Genomic DNA, 21,556 nt, shown 5'->3' with positions numbered 1-21,556 from the left:
TTAAAAAATTATTTTACTTTGGTTTATAGTCCACCTTTCTTCCCAACAAGTACCCCAAACAGCTTACATCATTCTTCTCTCTTTATGCCCGTGAGGTAGGTTAAGGTGTTTGTGTGTGTGTGACTGGCCTAACGTCCCCCAGCAAGCCGACATGGCAGAGCGGGGATTTGAACCAGATCCTAGTCCACCACTCTAGCTACAATACCACACTGGCTCACTATACCCCTATTGCATTCTAAGTTTTAAAAAAATCACCACAAACCATGAGAGAAAAACAACATGGAGTTGGTAATCCAAGCAGTGTGTTGCTGCACATCTTTGTGAAAGTGAGGCTTATCTGTACCCCCTTCCTTGCAGTGGTGATGGAGAGAGTAACCACATGGACTAATATTCCCCTTTAATCCAGAGGATTAATACAATTCCTACTTTAGCATGATTTTGTGTACACGGTGGTTCTTTGTGTTTTACATTCCTTTACACCATGGGTCCCGTGCATCTGGAACCACCAGGTATGGAGATCTCCCAGAATTACAACTGACCTCCAGAATACAGAGATCATCAGTTCCCCTAAAGAAAATCTCTGCTTTGGAGGGTGGACTCTATAGCACTATATCCTGCTTTGGAGGGTGGACTCTATGGCATTATATCCTGCTGATGTCCTACCCCTCTCCAAACCCCGCCTGCCCAGGCTCCACCCCCAAATCTCCAGGCATTTCCCAAGCTGGAGCTTCCCAACCCTACCCAGGAATACCACGTGTCATGCTTGGAATGAATATGATGTTATTGTCGATGTTCCCCTTTCAGGGTGGTGGTTATTGGTTTCCACATGAGGGAAAAAAATCCCTGTATTGAGGCAGCTGCTGAAAATGTAGGAATGTAGGTTGACATCATCATCATCTGAATTAAAAACAGAGCGAACGAATGCTGTCTACGCCAGACATAACCACTGAGTGTGGCAGCAACCTTTCTCTCCTTAGCACCTTGCCAGGAAGCCCACCGTCACTGCTTACCTCAGAGCAGGACCCCGTGGGCACCTCACACAAGCTCAACACAGACATGTTCTGTGGCCTGTTTAACCACTGCACGGCTAGCCGGGATTGCGCCACCCATTTTACCATAGTGATGTAGTATTCTCTGGGGAGAGAATAATAGAAATACCATTGGGGTGAGGCACAAGGAAGCAATTCAAACAGCCTTAATGCCCCGCTTAGCCCTTAACACAGAGACAGTCACTCTAAACCATGCTCTGCCTTGTATCATTCCACTCTGTGTTAGGTAACAAACAAGCTGTTTTTGATGTAGCAGGATCCTCTCCTGAAATAATTAAAAAAAAGAATACCCTCAAATGCCTTGGAGTCATTGCGCAGGATCCTTTCCCCTGCCAAGTTACGGGAAGGCCAGGGCCTCCCCTTCCTCCAAGCACAAAACAAGCTTCGAGCCTGGCTGGTGTCTCTCCTGGACAAAATTAGAAATGGGCTCTAAAGACAAGAAAGCTTCTGTGGCATTCCCTCATCTTGCACTTCCAGGCTCTTCAGCTTGGGCTCTGTCTGGACCCCCTGTGGCTAAGCAGCTTCACATCCTATTGTCACTGGGCTGAGAATCCCTCTCGTAGGCAGCTTGCCTGGGGAGAACCTGCGCCCTTCCTCCCAAACTGACCCCCCCCCCCAGCTACTCCTGCACAAACATATTCCGGGAATAGCCAACATAAGAGCCAATTTAAACCTGCAACTTATTTCCCTCTCAGAGCCAAGCTACAAGTGACAAATTACACTTGCATGGCAAGTGAACAGACTCGCGTGTATTCCTCCCTGGTCACTTGCTGTTCACTTGCGCTCCACTTGATCATGTAGTCTGTTCACTTGCCATGCAAGTGTCATTCATCACTTGTAGCTTGGCTCTCAGTGTGCTCGTGTTCACTGTGGGACTCAGAGCTCAGCTGGAGCAACTCCTTATATTAAGATGGGTAGCCATGTTAGCCTGTCTGTAACAGCAGAAAAGATCAAGAGTCCAGTAGCACCTATAAGACTAACAAAATTTGTGGTAGGGTATGAGCTTTCATGAGCTGAGCTGTGGCTCATACCCTACCACAAATTTTGTTAGTCTTATAGGTGCTACTGGACTCCTGCTCATCTCCGTATATTAAGCAGCCACTGAATGAAGTAATGTTCTTCTAGCTTGTTTTGGTTGCCTCAGCATACGGAAGGCAAAAGGGCTTATCTGACACTCACACTCTGTTAGACATCAAGAGATAGCCCATCTCGTGCCCAGGTTACCAGTACTTGAACCAGACAGAGCTCAAGGTCCAGATTCTAATGACTAAATACCTATATGCAGGGCTTTTTTTCAGCTGGAACATGGTGGAACGGAGTTCCAGAACCTCTTGAAAATGGTCACATGGCTGGTGGCCCCGCCCCCTAATCTCCAGACAGAGGGGAGTTCAGATTGCCCTCCGTGCCACTGGAGTGGCACAGAGGGCAATCTAAACTCCCCTTTGTCTGGAGATCAGGGGGTGGGGCCACCAGCCATGTGACCATTTTCACCGAGGGTGATTTAAACTTTTAAAAACTCCCCCTTGTTCCAGCTGACCCAAAGTGATGTCATTGTGTGGTCCTGGGAGCATGCACACACTTTGTGCACATGCATGTGGTACCAGGGGCACCACCTCCTGCCAAGAGTTTTCCCCTGTGCTGGCAACCCACTGAGTTCCACCACCTCTTTTCCCAGAAAAAAGCCCTGCCTATATGCAATCTGAGCTTAGCACATGTATTTCCACTAATGACCTAAGAATGAAATCCTGTGGTACGGTGTAAAGTGCAAAAAGGCTGAAAAGTGATTGTAAATTTCTGCAGGGCCATCGATGGATTTGCAAGCCTGGTACAAGCACATATAAAACAGTCTGGTTTTCATCATTAGAAATGGGATATATGCACGTTTAGAATTTCCTTTCTGCTTTTCACACATGCATCTCAACCGCCGGAGAAGTGCTGAAAAGGCACATATGGATTCATGTATAAATTCGCCCAGGAGACACAAGTCTCTGGTAGTAACATGAACAGCAGCCCCTCCTCCCCTCCCTCCCCATCTGCAGAAGCATGCTTGGTGGAATGCAGGGACAGATGGAAGTCACCCCTTCCTCTACACTTACCAGCCCATTCCCCCACACAGACCATTTTGAAGGTGGGTGCAGTCACATGTTAAACATGAGTTGGGTTGGGGGTTTCTCCCAACCCACCTTGCATTTAGTGCACATGTAATCAGACCCTCAGAGGCCCCTCTCTTGAACAGCTTTTACCTGGCCTTGAAAGTATAACTGTGCAGAGAATAGCTTAGCCAACAAAACCAGAAGCAGTAAACAACTGCTGGATGAAACCAGCTAGATAAGATGGGAAAGTTTCACTTAGGGCTGAGAGGACAGGATGGGCCTTTTGTCTCAGCAAGAAGGTGGGGCTTTGTCTCGAAAAGGAGCAAGGCGTATAGAAGACCCTCCCCGGCATTTTACGGTGGGCTTAGAATGTTTGGACTTGCCTGAAACTCTGTACCCCTTTTATTCCTGCAATACAATCTTTTTTCTCACTCAGAGTTCTCCACCCTTGTAGTAATCATTGGGCAAAGCATCAGGTCACAAACCTTGCTGTTTTTGCAATAGTAACTCAGTTTTCGTGGTTCCCAGTAGTTTAAATTATCTCCTAAGGGAGGCCTATTAATGTATTATCTTGCAGATATTGTGCAAGGCTTTTTTAATTATTAAGGCAAGTCCTTAGGGACTATTATTTGTCAGTAGATTTTTGTGATATTTTCATTGGATGCTTTATGTTTTACTATTTGGTGCTTTTTTGCTGTTTTAAAACTGCATCCTGTGTTTCTGTTATTCATTTTGGTCATTTATGTGGAGGGAATGATATAAATAAAAATAGAGAGAGATGGAAAAAGGCAAGATCTTAACTGGGCACTTTCTGGACCCTGCAGAGATAGACGCACTCTGCACGTGCTCCCAACTGGCACAGCAACATCACTTCTGGAAGTGATCTCATCGCGCCGCCTGTGGGAGCGTTTCTGTGCTTCGTTTGGGCCCGATTAGGGCCCCAAATGGGCCAAATCGGCCCCGTGCGGACTGCTCACACGGCCAACGTGGTGACATCACTTACAGAAGTTGCATCATCATGCCGGCTCCAGGGTGTGTGCATGGGCACCTCGTGCTCCACAAAAGGTAAGTGCCAGGTACTCCACCTCCTGATGGGAGGTGAGGGGTACCTGGCAACCCTATACGCATGACAGTGCTGTTTGCCGCTGTATCTCTGTTTGTTATTTGTTCTTAATCTGTATGTTTTAAAAATCAACATGTATTTTCAACGGCACCAAATTTAAATGAATTCTCTGCAATGTCCCACTGCTTGGATTTAGGGGAGCAAACATTATGATTGGTCAACAATAACAACACACCTGCCCTGGAGGGGTTCGGGAGGGAGCAACTCCAGTATCCGAAGTGGCTGTGGCCTAGACAGGTTCACCACAAAGAGCTGAACTGACGGGATGGGCTGGCCAGCCTGAGAAGAAGAAGAAAAATGAGACAGAAGGAGATTAAGGGCACTCCGCTGAGCTAGGGGAGCAAGACTGTACAGGCAACATGTAATACCAGAGTGAACGCAAGCTGACGGAAACTTGTTGGTATAGAAGAATAGCTTAAAACAAACTTTTCTAAGAAGAGCAATTAAAACATCTCACATAGGAGTGTCTAAACAAAGGCCATGTGATCTAAGGGCCGCGCTAGAAGTGATGAATTACACTTGAACGGCAAGTGAACAGACTCACATGTATTCCTCCCTGTTCACTTGCGCTCCACTTGCACTACGTGATCGAGTGGAGTGCAAGTGGAGCGTAAGTGAACAGGGAGGAATACATGTGAGTCTGTTCACTTGCCGTTCAAGTTAAATTCGTCACTTCTAGCTTGGCCCTTAGGGCAAGCCCACAAATCACCAGTGTAAAATACACAGTGTAAAATACTAGGAAATGTCTCTAAATTGTAAATTCTATTGCTACACATTCCCTGAGGAATATTGCATAGTTGGAGAAAGCTGAGTGAGTATAGCAGAGAGAAAGAAGAAATGCTGAAGAGACTGCCAGAGCAAGGGACATTTTGGCATTGCTGTCCCTGGATGCTGGAAAGAGAGGCTTCTGAGAAGCAACACAGGATACTTAGAAATTCTTGCACTAAGGCCTGCATAAATTCTGCCTTCGACTCGCATGGCCAGACCCTGGAGTTCTGGGATCAGGTGACGAGAAGAGTAAAGTCTAAGATGTTCTATCTAAAAGCTGGCTATACACATATTATTTATTTTGTTCAGAAAAAAATTATGCCATCTCTTCAGCGACTTGGCTCAAGGAGGCTTACAATTAAGACAATAAAACAAAGCCATTAAAAACAAGCCATTAAAATATCCAGGTTGCAACAGCATAAAATACTGAGGATATCTAAATACGGGGGATTATCTAAAATGCTGTAGATAAAATAGTCCTCAGGATATAAAACCCTTAGTTTAAAACCTGGATAAAAAGGAATGTTTAAACCACCACCTAAAAGAAAGTAAGATAGGCACCAGGCAAGCCTGACAGGAAAGGTCATTCCAAAGACAAGGTGCCACCATGGGGAAAGCCCTGTCTCTGGTAAAACATGCAAGAAAAATATGTAAGATTGGAGAATAGAAAAGATTAGGTAAGGCCATTTAGGTGGGTGCTCTGGTTAAGAACTGCCCATAAATGTCCTTATGACTACTGTTTCCTTCTCTTTGCATGGGAGCAAGGAAGGGGGACTCACCTTAGGGTAGGGGTAGTGCCAGCTGGTTGGGTAGTTTCCTCCCAGAAACTGGGGCAGCTCCATCCTGGGCACCAGGGAATCGTTGATGGTAAGATAGGCTAGCTGCAAACCATCAGGTGAACACCAGTGGGCGCTGCTTGTCTGCAGGATCTCCTCTTGGGAACAAAGGGACACCAGGTATGAGGACCAAGGAGAAAGCCCCGGCTGCTGAAGTCCACCCACAAATCTTAAGCTAGGTATGCAGAACTCACACAGAGAATGCAAAAAGGAAATCACCATATTCTTGGAAAACTTGTACATCTCTCAGACTCTCACCCAGAATTAGATTAACTATAGAGCATATCCAGAAAACTGTCTAGTCCCTCTCTGTTTATAAACAATTTGAGTTCTGTTCCCACCTCTACCGGGATTGCCAATGCTATTCCTTGATCAAAGCATTACAGTAAAGCAGCAGCTCCAACAGCTGTCAACAGAGGAAGGCATAATCGAAAAGAGTCCAGTAGCACCTTTAAGACTAACCAACTTTACTGTAGCATAAGCTTTCGGGAATCACAGTTCTCTTCGTCAGAGGAAGGCATAACTGCATAATGCAATTCATTGCACTTTAGAGTGGTTCATTTAATTCTTGTCAAACAGAAGGAAAACTAGAGTGATGTATCATGAATTCTTAAGCTATGGAGAAGATGAGAATGGTGGATAAAGGAACGGGCAGCCCAATCCTAAGGGCTGGCCTGGCGCCTGCGCCCGTGCATCAACGTAAAAGCAGCACTGCTCCACCACTCCTTATGGACCTTTGCGGGACAGCCACGCTGGCACCTCAGCTCTGCAAGGCGAGGCATGGCCACCGCCAAGAGCACCCACTTGCCGTTCTCCTGACTACCCTGCCAGGACCAGCCAATGGCCGCACCACTCCCTTGACAGGCACGAGGGGCAAGCAGTGGTGCAGCCAATGGGCAGGCTACGATCTCCGCTGCTGAGTGACACCCTCCCATCAGGGAGCAGGCATCCCTGCCCAGGGGGAGCAGAGGTAACACTGAAGGTGTGGACAGGGCACCCACCCTCTCGCCCATTCAACCCCCATTTCCAATGACGGCCAGGCTGGTGACTGCAGCTCCACTTGCTTACAAATCCTCCCTGCCCACCCGCCACCATGAGAAACAGGTTCCTCCTCTCTGAAAAGTAGGACCAGAAAGGCTGCAAAGAGTGAAGAGGGACCCAGGATCAGCCCCCCAAGGTCAAGAGGCAGCTATGGAGAGGCGAGCAGGGGCGGATGCCACAACAACTGACAGTGCTACCCACTGGAAACCGTCGGGAGACTGGAAGGACCATTGGATGTGATGGGAGCAACCAATGCCTCTCGACTTGCAGCGGCCCCATTGCACATCACCACATCGAAAAGGTGTAAGGAGAATGCGGGGTAGACCTTGCGAGCCAGGCTCCAGTCCCGGGATGACGCCCCCCAGAGTGGAATGATGGCCTGCAGGACCCGAGAACCTGCGCCAGGGGCCGCCATCCCACTCCCCAGCACAAGATCCCCAGAGTGCATCTCTGGCTTCACAAAGAGCAAACGAGAAAGAGCCCCTGAGATCCCAGGGCATCGCTCCCTCTCCCCCCCCTGGTTGTTGCCATGGGGCTCAACAACTTCACTGCCCACATGCAGAGATCCTCTGCCTGGATTATTAGACACCAGGAGAGGTGTTGGAGAATGGGAGTCCTCCGTGGCACCACCACCACCCCTGCCAGGCACACACAGGCTACACTCCAAGTCCCACCTTGCTGCATGCCATGAACCTAAGGGGGGAAGAGGGAGGGAAGCTGGCTTGGGCTGTAGTCTCCAAGGTGCAACTGGACCCCTGCTCTTTTGGCCTGCAGAGCCATGCAAAGGCGCGGAGCCACCTAGAGCCTCCTTGGAGCCACCCCACCTGTCCCAGCCCAGAGTCAGAGACCATTCACTTCAAAGTGTGGAATGGCAGCTCTTGGGGGAAGTGGAGGGGGCCTACTGACACCCAAAGGCAAGCAAACAGACTGGAGGGGCGGTTGGTGTTCAAAACACATTTTATTGAGCTTCAAAAAGAGGTGTCTGGACACACGTCTTCCCAATGTCGGCCAGCCAGGATGAGAGCAAAGCCAGCCTGTGCAACGGTCAGAGCTGTAGAATCCATTCTTCATGCTGCCCTCCCAGGAGCGAGGTTGAGATGCGGGCTGCCTGGAGAACCACTCCCTGGGTTGGACTTGAATGGCAATCGTGGAGGATCATGGGGGGCTGGAACAGCCATGCTCCCTGGCTTCCCTGATGGGCCGTGACCTGCCTAAAAGGGAAACAGACACATGTGTGGCAAGGGACCCTAACCTGTGCAAGCCCCAGCCCAGTCTGCCACACAGTCTGGGAGTGTGTCCGTGGGTGGGAGTGGTGGTGGCAGCTCCATTGTCACAGGTGCAGCCCACAGGCAGATGACGCATGCCCCTTCAGTGAGAAATTACTCTCATCTGCAGCAGGATGGTCTGGCCCTGTGAGGAAGACAGTCGAGGGGCTATGCACCCACCACCAACAGGGAGTCCCAGAAACCTAGTCACCCCGACCTGCGGCCGCACTTCCTCCTCTGCCGGTGGGGGGGCAGCTGACGGGGTCTGAACAGAGCCCCCCCCCATATGGGAAGCTGGAGCTTCCCCCCAAATGGCTGTGTTGAGGGTGGTTCCCTGGACAACTGTCTTTGTGACCAGCAGGGGCCGCTGCCGCCACCCCCTCCCCACCGGCAAACCTCTCTTGCAGAGGCTGGTGTTCAGGAGGGTGCAGATGAGGGGAGGGGGCCAACTACTGTAAACGAGTGAGCTAGGGTGCCCCTGCCCCAGATTCTTCTTACCTGTCAGTGCTCCCTCTCCCCATCACAAGCTGGGATTCAGGTGTCAGATAACCTGCAAGGAAACTTGGGTGGTAGTTGTTACTAGAGATGGGCACGAACAGCAATACGAACAAAAAAAAAGCATGAACAGCCCAATCTGCTGTTCGAGAACAAGCTGTTCGTGAGGCCCCATTCTAAATGAACAGGTGGTCGTTGCAAGCCTGGTTCGTTGCTGTTCGTCAAGCCAGACAGGCTGGCACCTGCAATCAATTCCCTTGGCAACTTAGGCAGGGATTGTCTGAACTCTGTCTGAACTCCTGCTGTTGCCCTGGAAACCCCAATCTAAGCCCAATTTAGCTTGATAGGCAGGTCTTCCTTCCAAGTGTGGAGCTCCAAATTTGTTACAAGGGAGCAAAGACCAGGGGGGAGGGGGGGGGGGCTCCCAGCTCTGGCTTTGCAGACAGTGGAGAGGGAGAGACAGCTGCTGTGGGCATTTTGATAGAGAGAGTGCATTGGAGCTTGAATTTTCTTTGTGTGTGGTGGAATAGGGATCTACCCCTTCAAGTTCCAGGGATGCTGCCAGGCTCTGGGACAAGCTATTTATTGTATTGTCGAAGTCTTTCACGGCCGGAGAACGATGGTTGTTGTGGGTTTTCCGGGCTGTATTGCCGTGGTCTTGGCATTGTAGTTCCTGACGTTTCGCCAGCAGCTGTGGCTGGCATCTTCAGAGGTGTAGCACCAAAAGACAGAGATCTCTCAGTGTCACAGTTCCACACTGTGACACTGAGAGATCTCTGTCTTTTGGTGCTACACCTCTGAAGATGCCAGCCACAGCTGCTGGCGAAACGTCAGAAACTACAATGCCAAGACCACGGCAATATAGCCCGGAAAACCCACAACAACCAACGAACATCATGTTCGGGTTTTTTTCTGTTCGTGCCCATCTCTAGTTGTTACTCAGACATTCCAAACTTAGCTCTTCTTCCCTTGAGTGAGTGCAAAGTACTCTCTGATTCCTCAAAGTCCCCCCAATGCACTTGTGACCCAAAACCGTGAGCACCCTCTCCCGCCTTGCACTCTAAGTCCTCACAGCTCTAAGTCCCTGGGGCACGGGGCTGCCAGGCAGAACCTCTGGCCACCTCCCTACTTACCTGGGTTCATGGGCATCCTGCCCAGAAGTTATATAGGATGCCCAGTGAACTGATTGGGCATGCAGGTGGGGGGGCTCAGTCGCCATGATTGGTCCCAGCAGTAGTCAGCATCCTGTGTTCCATTGAGCTGCTTGAGCAGGGCCAGGTGTTGGGCCATTGAGTGAGTTTCCCCCGTACAATGGGCACCAACGGACTACACCAGCATTTTTCGCAGCGTAACTTTCTGCCACTGCAGTGGGTGTGCCCGGGCTTGGAGCGGCTTTGGGAGCCGACTAAATTGCAGCCCACCCCCCAGCACCAACACGGGGACTTACATGCCTCCGTCTGGCCACCTGTCCTGGCTGCTGCTGCTGGGCCGTGGCAGGGGTGCTCCATGCCCAGCTGCCGGCAGAGGGGGGATTACAACCATGCAAGTACGAGTTATGGTGGCATACCCCTTTGTCTGCTCCCTAAGCGTTTTTCTCCTCCCCCCCCCTCAGGATTGCACTGTAAATCACCTTTGATCACCATGCACAGGTACCATAGTGGTCTTTCCTTCGCTCAGAGAAAGAACATTCTACTACAAATGTCTGTACGAATGAAATGGGATGTCCTTCTTATTCCCTTCCTCCAAAAAGTTCATTGAAATTATTGTCGCCCTGAGGCTTCCAACAACTTTAATATGACTCTGCCCTCCCCAGTTTTTTTCACCTTCATACAGCCAGTCAGAGATCCCATTGAAAACAGCCCCTTTGTGTCCAGATGAGGTGATACGCTTGGCCCTGCTAGAGACGTCGGCTTGATAGTAAATGTCATTCTTTAGAATAAACACCTGGGAATGGAAGAAATCAATAAGGTGACTGGATTAGTCCATCTAGAGCTTCTCTTTCTCCGCTGTGAAGAGATCTAAAGAACAATTTAGTAGAAAAAACAACTAGCTTTTCCAAGCTGCAACTACTGGGCTTATCCCCCCTTCAGGGTCTTGTACTCATGAACTAGCTGTTTGCAACCATGTGCATATCTGAAGATCCAGTTGAAACCACCATGGAAATCAGATCACGGCCCAATTGCAGCTGCGAGGAAGTGGGATTACATCACAGCCCTGTTTTGCTACGTATACAATTTAATTTTTACCATGAATTACCATCAGGCCAGACTAGCCAACGACTGTGGGATTCAAAGTTGAGACCACTTGTGGCCTCAGACTTCCATGGTGGACTAAAAGAACCCTGAGGCAAACTGAACCGAAAGTAAAGCCCTGAAAATTACCATAATTTAATGCATTATTCCAAAAGTTATGACTGCATGAAGATGCCCTAGGGTTATCCGCTGATTAAAGGCTTTTTTTCTGATCAATAATTACCTGCCTTAAACAACTAATCTATTAAATGGAAATAAATTACTTCAGACAAAAATGTCAGTCTAGGCTAAGAGTCTCTCTACACAAGACCCTTTACACGAGGATGCTCAAGTGAAGGGAGACCAGGGATTTTTTTCAGCTGGAATGCGGTGGAACGGAGTTCCGGAACCTCTTGAAAATGGTCACATGGCTGGTGGCCCCGCCCCCTGATCTCCAGACAGAGGGGAGTTGAGATTGCCCTCCATGTGGAGGGCAATCTAAACTCCCCTCTGTCTGGAGATCAGGGGGCGGAGCCACCAGCCATGTGACCATTTTCACCGAGGGCAACCCACTGAGTTCCATCACCTCTTTTCCCAGAAAAAAAGCCCTGAAGGAGACGCAATGTTAGCTGGGAAGGTTCTGTCAGTTTCACCTCCATTTGGGGAGGTGAAGAGGAAATTAATAAACCCTCTGAAGCAGCTATCTTTGCCTGCTCTGTAGAGAAGGAAAATTGACAGAGCCTTTTTCTCTGTCTTTTTAAACTATGCTTCCCGGCTAACTTTGTGTCTCCCTTCACTTGAATGTCCTTGTGTAAGAAGCCTCGTGTAGAGAGACTTTTAAGTGTGCCAACTTGTGATCTGGAAAAAAAGTCTTGCCTCCAAGGGGCTACCCTTGGAGACTCTCCAGAAGCCACAGCTGATAGGGAATGCTGTGGCCAGAATGTTGACTGAAGTGGGTGTAGGGGGATCATATCACTCCAGTCTTGTTCCATCTTTAGTAGCTCCCAATTTGGTTCTGGGCCCAGTTCAAGATTGCAGCTAGCATACCTTAAGGACCGCCTTCTCCCATATGAACCTACCCATCAACTTGGTCATCTTTGGAGGCCCTGCTTTGAGTGCCCCCGCCATCTTAGGTTAGATTGGTGGCAACCCAAGGAAGGGCATTCTTGGTTGTGGCACCAAAACTTTGGCGCTCCCTCCCCAGGGAGATTTATGTGTTTTCCACTGTTAGTGTTTTCCTCCAGCTAGTGAAGCCTTTTTTGTTTAATGTTCCCTCACCAACATTTATTAGCTCTCCTCCTACGGGTGACAGCTCAAGACTGGCAACCAACAGGAGATTGGCCTGTGGGGTGCCTCTCCCTCACCAGCTCTTAATGATGTTGCTAAGGACACAATGACTCTTCCAGTCATGTCAGAAACAACATTATTTCATTAGGATGATGGTGATTACCTTCCCTACCTCCCTTCATTTTTCTCCCACTGCCTAGCTGAGCAGCAGCAGGAAGAGTAGGCCATGGGAGAGAAGTCTCCCACTCAAAGCCTGAGCTTTACAACTCATATCCTCCCTATTAGTATTATTTTATGTAATTGTTTTAAACACACACACACACACACACACTTGTATTTTAAATGCTATTTTAATGTTTGAAATATTTTAATGTTTGCTACCTAGGGACCCTGAGTTGAGTGGAAAGGTAGTATAGAAATGTTTTAACTAAATAAATAATAGAAGCTTAGGGTCAAGCTACAAGTGATGAATGACACTTGCCTGGCAAGTGAACAGACTCACGTGTATTCCTCCCTGTTCACTTGCCCTCCACTTGCGCTCCACTTGATCACTACAGGCCAAGCTACAAATGACGAATGACACTTGAACGTGGATTGAGTGGAGAGCAAGTGGAGGGCAAGTGAACAGGGAGGAATACACTTGCCGTTCAAGTGTCATTCGTCACTTGTAGTTTGGCCCTACGTGCAAGTGAACAGGGGGGAATACACGTGAGTCTGTTCACTTGCCAGGCAAGTGTCATTCGTCACTTGTAGCTTGGCCCTTAATGTGTAGAAATGAACAGCTGAAGCTTTCCGTGGCATGGAGATAAATAACATCATCTGGTAAAATATATCTCACTAAGCCTCTATGAAAGGGACAGGACATTTAGACCTGTTTGGGGTATACTGAAAGAAGTGTTTTTTAGTGCAGTCATGAACGGAGTTGCCTCCTTTTAAGCCCATTGGCTTCAATAGATTTAGAAGGGTATAACTCTCCTTAGGATTGCACTTTTACTATGCAGCTATTAGTTCTATTATATTCAATTAGATTTATCTGCAAGTAACCAGGCACTGGTTTGCAGGCTTAAAATTCAATAAATAAAAGCTACCTTTTTAAGAAATGGTTTCCATTTTTTTGAATACCTTGAAAACAATAATTCCCTACCTGGCCTAAAATTCTTTTGTATATACACAAATGTATAAGTTATCTTCATGTTTTCAGAGTATATTGTGTTATTATGTAATCCCATACATGTTGTATGTTATAAGAACTCTCTCCCTGTACTTGACTAGTTCCAACTTCTTATACTTAAATAAGCTGTATTTTGTTTAATTGTTGTTTGTTATTAGCATTGACATTGTGTGTTTTGTAAATTTTTGTGTGTTTTACAGTTTTAATAAAAGTTGAAAGTTAAAAAAACAAACAAAAAAACAAAAACAAAAAGAGAAGTAAAGGCCATCTTTAAAATATTCTTTTTAGGGCCGTAGCACACCAAAATCAAATTAGCCTCAAATATTAAACAAGACTGCCCTTAACTTAGAGCTCCACGAGTTAAAATTTGGCATCTGTTCAATCAGATAAAAGTTTTAGATTATCAGTCAATTGATCAACTGTTTGATTCATGTTTGCGTTTTTCAGTTGCATACTGAAAGAATGCCAGCTACACGCTGTCCAGACTGAGAATCCCCTTAAGATAGACTGAGGCAGAGATGGGACTTACCAGCTGGTTATCCCGGGCTCCCCAGGCTGCGTACTGCAGGTGTGTGGAGTCTGCCTTGGGTACATCTAGATGACTGGTTTCTCTAGAAAGGAAAACATTACATCTTTTCCCTTGCAATACGGTAGCTTGGGAGGCACAGTAAGCTTAACCTGTCCTTCTGAGTCTAATGATGTCTGTCAGTCTTCTACTCCAGGGATATGAAATGCTAAACCAGAAATGATTCTCCAGTGCCTTGATCTTTTTGTCCCTCCCCATGGCTAGAAGAATTTTGCAAAACAAGCAAATATATGCCGATGAATTTAATTTGAATAATTTATATCAGATGCACGGCTTTTTTTCAGCTGGAAAGCGGTGGAACAGAGTTCTGGAACCTCTTGAAAATGGTCACATGGCTGGTGGCCCCATCCCCTGATCTCCAGACAGAGGGGAGTTTAGATCGCCCTCCACGCTGCTGGAGCGGCACGGAGGTCAATCTATGCTCCCCGCTGTCAGGGGCGGGGCCACCGGGCATGTGACCGTTTTCTCCTAGGGCAATTTAAACTTTAAAAAACTCCCTGACCCAAAGTGACATCATTGTGCAGTCCTGAGTTCCACCACTGAGTTCCACCACCTCTTTTCCCAGAAAAAAAAGGCATGATCAGATGCAATAACAAGTTTATTTTAGGCTGTTTTTATAAAGCAACTAGTTAAGCACAATAATAAACAGATTTATGTTTTCTGCATGAATTATTAAACACAATTTGGATCAGGGCATAGAGGACGCAAGAGGAAAAGTGGCATGTCATAGCCCAATCTCATCAGACCTCGGAAGCTAAACAGAGTCAGTACTTAGATGGGCAATCATCAAGGAAGGCACTGGCAAAACACCTCTGCTTATCACTTGCTGAGTCACCACATGTCTAAACGTTATGGTGCATGCGCACACACACGCAGAGGACCCATTGCTCTGAGTAGCCCAGCATTAATACAACAAGATGATTGTATAAATTAGGTCTAAGAGTCATTAATCTGTACTGAAAGGTATATTTTTTTCCATTGACCCAGTCTCCTGTGGACTAGTCAACAGCTTTTGTGGACTAGTCAACAGCTGTCCCTTAGCATATAAATGGCCCCTTTCAATATCCTGAGTTTTGTGCACTCTAATATTTTCCAGAGTGATTATTAAATTTTGCAATCTGGAAAGCATATTATTTTGCTTAAAGATGGGAAGTCAGCCAAAGGATGCCAACAGACTGCTCTCAAAGTCCTCAGGCTGGGCCTGCACTCTTTCCTTTGCAGGGGACTGAGCCAGCAGAGCAGTTTTGTCGACCTCATGGAAAGGGGAGGTCAAATCAAGTCAACCAGCAGCTCCTGATTCTCTGGTGAGTGGGCAGTAGAACTAGGTGCCTTGTTTGGAGGACTAATCTTAGTTGCTGTTTGCTTTGGCTCTAGCACCCCTATTTCCTGTCTAAATTCCTTTCTTATAGATGACATTGAAAGAATTGGGGTCCTTGCCCTTTGAACAAAGAATCAGACTAGAGAAATCCCATGTGTTTTTAGCAAGTCCTGCCTTAAAAAAAATAGTGAAGAAATCCTAAGCCACTTTCACACTGCTTACCGGCCACGGAACATCGCGCCGAGCTCCCGGAACGACAGCGTCTTCCTGGCGCAATTTCGCATGAGAACAACAGTTCTTGCGTGAAATCATGCCAGGAAGACGCTGTCATTCTGGGAGCTCGGCGCGATGTTCCATGGCAGTGTGAAAACTGCCCTAGAGGAAAAAAAATTTCTAACTTACCCTGTCCCCCCTTAGGAACTGAGGACTCCATGAAACGTATCTTAAATAAATTGATGAAAAGTCGCCGCACAGAAGAAAAGCAATATGTTCTTTTGCCATCTGCTTTGTCAACCAATTCATCATACATCTCTTGTATGGAATAATATTTAGAACAACTGTATTGCAGTTCATACGGCATTCACTTGAAATCTTTCTAGTGGATCTCTATTTTTCTTGAGAAGTAGAGCTAAGGGAGGTAGTCTCTGATTAACCTTTTATTGTCTTGCTGGTGTCTTTGATATTCTTTACACTCCCTGCTACTTCATTTATGGTATCAACTTTTTTTTTTTTAGTTATAGAAATAAGGAAACATTCCAAAACAACTGCATAAACCTATCATTATATGCAGGGCTTTTTTTTCAGCGGGAACAAGGCGGAATGGAGTTCCGGCACCTCTTAAAAATGGTCACACGACTGGTGGCCCCGCCCCCTGATCTCCAGACAGAGGGGAGTTTAGACTGCCCTCCGTGCCTTGGCGGCATGGAGGGCAATCTAAACTCCCCTCTTTCTGGAGATCAGGGGACAGGACCACCGGCCATGTGACCATTTTTGCCAAGGGCAATTTAAACTTTAAAAAACTCCCCCCTTGTTCCAGCTGACCCAAAGTGACGTCATTGTGCGGTCCTGAGTTCCACCACTGAGTTCCACCACCTCTTTTCCCAGAAAAAAAGCCCTGATTATGTGAGTAGTTTCCCATTACCTACCGAAACATAAACTCTTAGTGGCTGTTCGAGACCACTGGGTTGAATGAACAGTAATAGAAAAGCTGGAAAGATTAATCCATACCGGAAGAGTTTCTATGAAGAGTATGTTGGAATTTGGGAATGGATGGAATGAAGTAACGGTAGTGAATCAGAATTAGGGAATTGCAGCACAGGTCCCAAATCAGTATGGTATGACAACATTTATCCACAACACTTATCCAGATATCTGAAGGAAGGGGTCAAGAAACTGAGTCACCTGTGTGTGGCTGTTTCATGTGTTGCAAGATTCCAGCCGAGAATGCTGTGTCAGAATTCATCTGAAAACTCAGCGTAGATTGTCATGTCATGATTTCATATCCTCGATGAACCTGTCTCTAATCCCCTTCTAAAGCTCTTTATGCTCATGGCTATCACTATGTCCACTGGCAGTTAATACCACAATTTAATTATTTGTTGAGTAAAAAAATAACTACTTCTTTACTCAATGAGTAATTAAATAGCAGAATTCACTGACTGTGAACGCAGTGATGGCCATGAACACAGAAGGCTTTAAAAGAAAATTCAAGACATATCCACATGGAGGATAGGCCCGTACTAACCATGCTGTCTAAAGGCAGTAACCCTTCGGGGGCCACATCAGGGGGAGGCCTTCCTCTCTATGTTCTGTTTATTGGCCCTGCAGGGCAACAGATTGACCCCTGTTTGAAACACAATGTTGTATTAGATGGACCATGGTCTGATCAAGCAGGGCTCTTCTGAAGTTCATATATGGATTTTACGCTCTACATACATAACAGGATGAATTTGTCGGGAAGTCTCAGCCACTTATACATGGAGTGAAAAACCCAGCTGTGTGAATTTTACAGTCTATGACTGTATAGCAGCACCTTCCAGGGAGAAATTCTATCATATGCAAATCAGTTGCTAGTCTAGTGCAAATTACGGAGGATATGTAAAGAATTTTATAATTTTTTAGAAATGTTCTTTATGCACATTTTCTTTTCCAGATATAAAATTGGTAAAAGACTGTATAATCTTCTGGACCGTTAAGTATGGAAAATATAATAAATTTTGAAAGGCTGTTAAGAAAAAAAGATTGTATAGATGCATGTACGATTGAGGGGGGCTTTAAAGCCCTAGGAAGGCTTAACACGGAGAAAGTTAAGTTAGGGTAACCCTTTTACCATGTGGCAGCCAAGCACATATGCACATCCAGCTTGACAACATGGGATGAAGCAGTTTGGATGTCATCAGAAGTTAGGAGTTACTTATGGCCACTTAGCTGAAATGGTAATAAGAACATGCTCACTGACGGAACTGATATAGAACAAAATACATATCATATTTTGGTTGGTCCTCTTATTACTACAGATGCATATGCAGTTGTGTATAGAAACTGCACAGAACCGAGGTAAATGCAATTGATTAACCACTTTGAAAGTATATAGACTTGTTTGTTTTTGTTTGAAGAATGCATCTCAGGACATGATGATACTTGTGTAGCTCTCACCTGGTGCCCAAGTTGTAGATCAGGTACTGAGCGGTGAAGGAGTAGCGGAAAACCTTCAAAGGACAGGGAGAGAAAATTGACATTAGTGTGACTGATTTGGGGCATCTATTCTCTCCTTTTATTGTTTGCATTAATCAGGGCTTTTTTTCAGCTGGAACGCGGTGGAACGGAGTTCCCGAACCTCTTGAAAATGGTCACATGGCTGGTGGCCCCGCCCCCTGATCTCCAGACAGAGGGGAGTTTAGACTGCCCTCCGTGCCGCCGAGCGGCACGGAGGGCAATCTAAACTCCCCTCTGTCTGGAGATCAGGGGGCGGGGCCACCAGCCATGTGACCATTTTCTCCGAGGGCAACCCACTGAGTTCCACCACCTCTTTTCCCAGAAAAAAGCCCTGCTAATAATACAACAGAAAAGGAACGACATGGACTTACCTCCTGATTGAATTACCCTTCAGAAGAGTTGGTGTATGGGTTTTGCACAGGATTTGACAAATGTGGAGTCTGGAAGGCTAAACACTGTGAGTCAAAACTCTGAAGCAGTAGCCAGGGGTCATTTCGTAGAAAAAGAGCTGGAGGAACTCTTTAGCACAACTCATTAGCACAACTCATTAGCATATGCCACGCCCCTCGATATCACTGGAAATGTGTCATTAGCATAACTGATTTGCATATGCCACACCCCCTGACATCACCTATCCTGGCTGTTTTGGACCCAATCCTGGCCATTTAGGGCCAAAATTGGGCCCAAAATGGCAAAAAGGGGCTGAAAATGATCAAAAAGGGGCCCAAAATGGTCAGGATCGGGCCGCTGCTCAGCAGGAGAATGATCCACCTCCCGTCAGAGGCCCGATCCGGGCCATTTCAGCCTCAATCCTGGCCAAAATGGGCCCAAAATGGCCAAGAGTCAGGTGGGCGGGGCCACCTGACATGTGACCTCTTTGGGGAACTACTGGAACTGCATTCCTGCGCATTCCCCCTCAAAATGAGCCCTGGCAGTAGCCATGTTAGTATGTTGCAGCAAAAAACCAAAAAGCAACTTAAGGGGACAGAACCTCCTTACATGTCCCATTTTCCCACAGCTGTAACACTGAACTGCTTCAGTCCTATATTTATTTTGAGATAGTTTTATAGGAGGTTTCTCAGCTCCTGTCCTGTAAGGTTTAAGGGTTTCTGGCCTTTCAAGATGTCCTTGTAACATGTTTTTCCCACATAGAACTAAGTAATTGTTATTTCTGCTGCTTTAGCTACCATAGCTGTTTTTTACATATCCACCTGTATTCCACAGGCATAATGTTATAAAGTTGTTCAAGAGCAATTAATTGTATCGCTTGCTCTCTAGTAACTACTTTGGATCCATCAATCCGTCTGTTAAGTAGATATTCCAGTCTATAGGCAAGTTGATTATAAGTCTCTTCTGGTTTCTTTTTCAGAGTTCTCAACTCTTTCCTGCTGTGTTCTGGAGTAAGTCTAAATCTTTGATTGTCTCTTTAAACAAATCATAGTTCTTAGCTTCCTCCTGTCTCAGAATATATTTCAGTGAGACCATCACAAATTTGGGAACACAGATATAACATCCTCTTATCATCAGAGATTTTAAAATCTCCACATGCTCTTTTACAGCTGACAAAAATGACTCAATACTATCTCCTTTATGATACAGAGGAAACATTTTCATGCCCCCCTGAAGTAACATTAGAGGAGTATAGGTGGGAACACTTGGGACAGGCAATTTCTTCAGGCCTCATTCTCTGTAAGCTACCTCCAGAATGGGAATTATCTTGGGTCCCACAGGGCGCAATCTTATCTCCCAAGTTATTCAATCTCTACGTAAAACCTTTAGAACTCATTCGCAGCTATGGAGTTGGATGTCATCAATATGCAGATGACACTCCACTCTATATCTCGCTATCCAGGTCCCTACAGGATGCAGTGGAAATCTTAGATCGCTGCCTGACAGCCGTAGTGAAATGTCTGAAAAATAACAAATTAAAATTGAACCCAGACAAAACTGAAGTGATGCTTGTTGGGAAGTCAGAGATCTTGAAGGATATTGTACTCCCCACTTTCGATGGAGTTCATTTGACCTTTGCAGACTTGGTTAAGAGCCTAGGGGTTATACTGGATTCAGCACTACTACTAGAAAAACAAGTTAAGGTAGCTGCAAAAATGCTTACTACAATCTCACTCTAGCCTGGAAAATGGCTTCTTATCTCAATATGGCCGACCTGGCCACCTGGATCCATGCTATAGTAACATCAAAACTTGACTATTGTAATGTATTATACATTGGTCTCCCATTGAAGTTAACCAGGAGGCTCCAATTGGTACAAAATGCTGCAGCTCGACTATTATCAAGAGCGAGCAGGAGCTTGAACATCACTCCCATTCTGCAGTCACTCCATTGGCTACCTATCAGATACCGTGCTCAGTTCAAGGTTACTACATACAAAGCCCTTCACAGCCTTGGTCCAGCATATCTACAGGGCCGCCTCTCTCTCTATGTCCCTCCATGGCAGCTTCGCTCATCTGAACATGGTCTCTTGCAGGTGCCAGCCTGTACATGGGCAAAATCAACAGCAGCCCGTACACGGGCTTTCTCTGTGGTGGCCCCTACCCTATGGAGCGGCCTGCCTTAGGAGGTCAGGAGAGCCCCCACCCTCCTGGCTTTCCACAAACAAGGCAAAACTGAATTATTCAAAAAGGCCTTTTTCTCAGCTAAGGGGGCAGTACTGTAGGAAAGGGATCCCAGCTGTTTCACTAATGAGTTAGAAGCCATAGATTTCACCATTATGTTGCCTTACATATTATCTGTTGCTTTAAATATGTACTCCTATATCCTACCTGTGCTTTATGTTGTTCAATGTAAGTCCTAGAATTGAGTATGTTCTGTTTCAGCTAATAACATATCTTTGTAGACTTATATTCTTTTTCTCCATGACATTGTTTATGGAAATGTTCTTGACACTATGGAAATGCCTGCCCTTGTCCTTGCCAATGATAGTATTAACCTCACACTATGTAATCCACCTTCAGTCTCAGTGAGAAATGACATAAATAAACAAAATGTCTCCTTTGTGCTTTGTTGCCTCCTTTTAAAAATCCAGTTCTTTCTTTTTCTTCTTCCTTCCCACTCTTTCCATCTTTGTTCGTTCAAATTCTCTCTCTCTCTCTCTCTCTCTCTCTCTCTCTCTCTCTCTCTCTCTCTCTCTCTCTCTCTCATTTCTAATTTGAATTTCCAGTTCTTTGACAGGTTAGGATCCCTCTCTATTTCAGATCCATTTTCTTCAGTGTCCGTCATTCTGCTGTTTCTCCTTCAGTAGGTCTAACATTTTTAGGAGGTTGGGGAGTACCCCAGGTTTGCAGAAACAAGTGGGATCCGTATGCGTCAGGAGGACCACTTCACTGTTAGATATATGATACGCAATTGTTTGTATAATTGTAAATTTCTTGCCAACTTATTAGTGGGGCGTAACTTTACCTCTGATATTGACAAATTCGTTTTTTTGTTATCTGATACTGATTCTTTTGTCACTAGCAGAGTATCCCTGTTTGCCTGAGCTGCAAAAAAGATTAGGGCCAAGATTGTTTCCTTAGAAACATAATTTTCCCATAACTGTCTGGTATTTATTAAGGTCCCAT

General features: G+C 46.2%; 1 protein-coding gene across 1 annotated transcript in view; it reads right to left on the bottom strand.

The window, feature by feature from the left end:
- Positions 1–21,556, bottom strand: part of LOC129327278 (inactive dipeptidyl peptidase 10-like) — an 86,503-nt gene that overhangs the window by 43,465 nt on the left and 21,482 nt on the right. Inside the window, exons 6-11 of the mRNA XM_054975773.1 lie at positions 17,919–17,971; positions 13,889–13,970; positions 10,494–10,614; positions 5,813–5,967; positions 4,441–4,544; positions 1,011–1,134 (exon numbers count right to left, since the gene is read on the bottom strand). Of these exons, the coding sequence (XP_054831748.1) occupies positions 1,011–1,134; positions 4,441–4,544; positions 5,813–5,967; positions 10,494–10,614; positions 13,889–13,970; positions 17,919–17,971 (639 nt within the window). The remainder of the gene's footprint in view (positions 1–1,010; positions 1,135–4,440; positions 4,545–5,812; positions 5,968–10,493; positions 10,615–13,888; positions 13,971–17,918; positions 17,972–21,556) is intronic.

The sequence above is a fragment of the Eublepharis macularius genome, chromosome 4 (genome assembly GCF_028583425.1).
Source record: "Eublepharis macularius isolate TG4126 chromosome 4, MPM_Emac_v1.0, whole genome shotgun sequence".
NCBI classification, from domain to species: Eukaryota; Metazoa; Chordata; class Lepidosauria; order Squamata; family Eublepharidae; genus Eublepharis; species Eublepharis macularius.
Note: the sequence above shows the minus strand (reverse complement) of the source record. Positions and strands in the feature narration are given on the sequence as shown.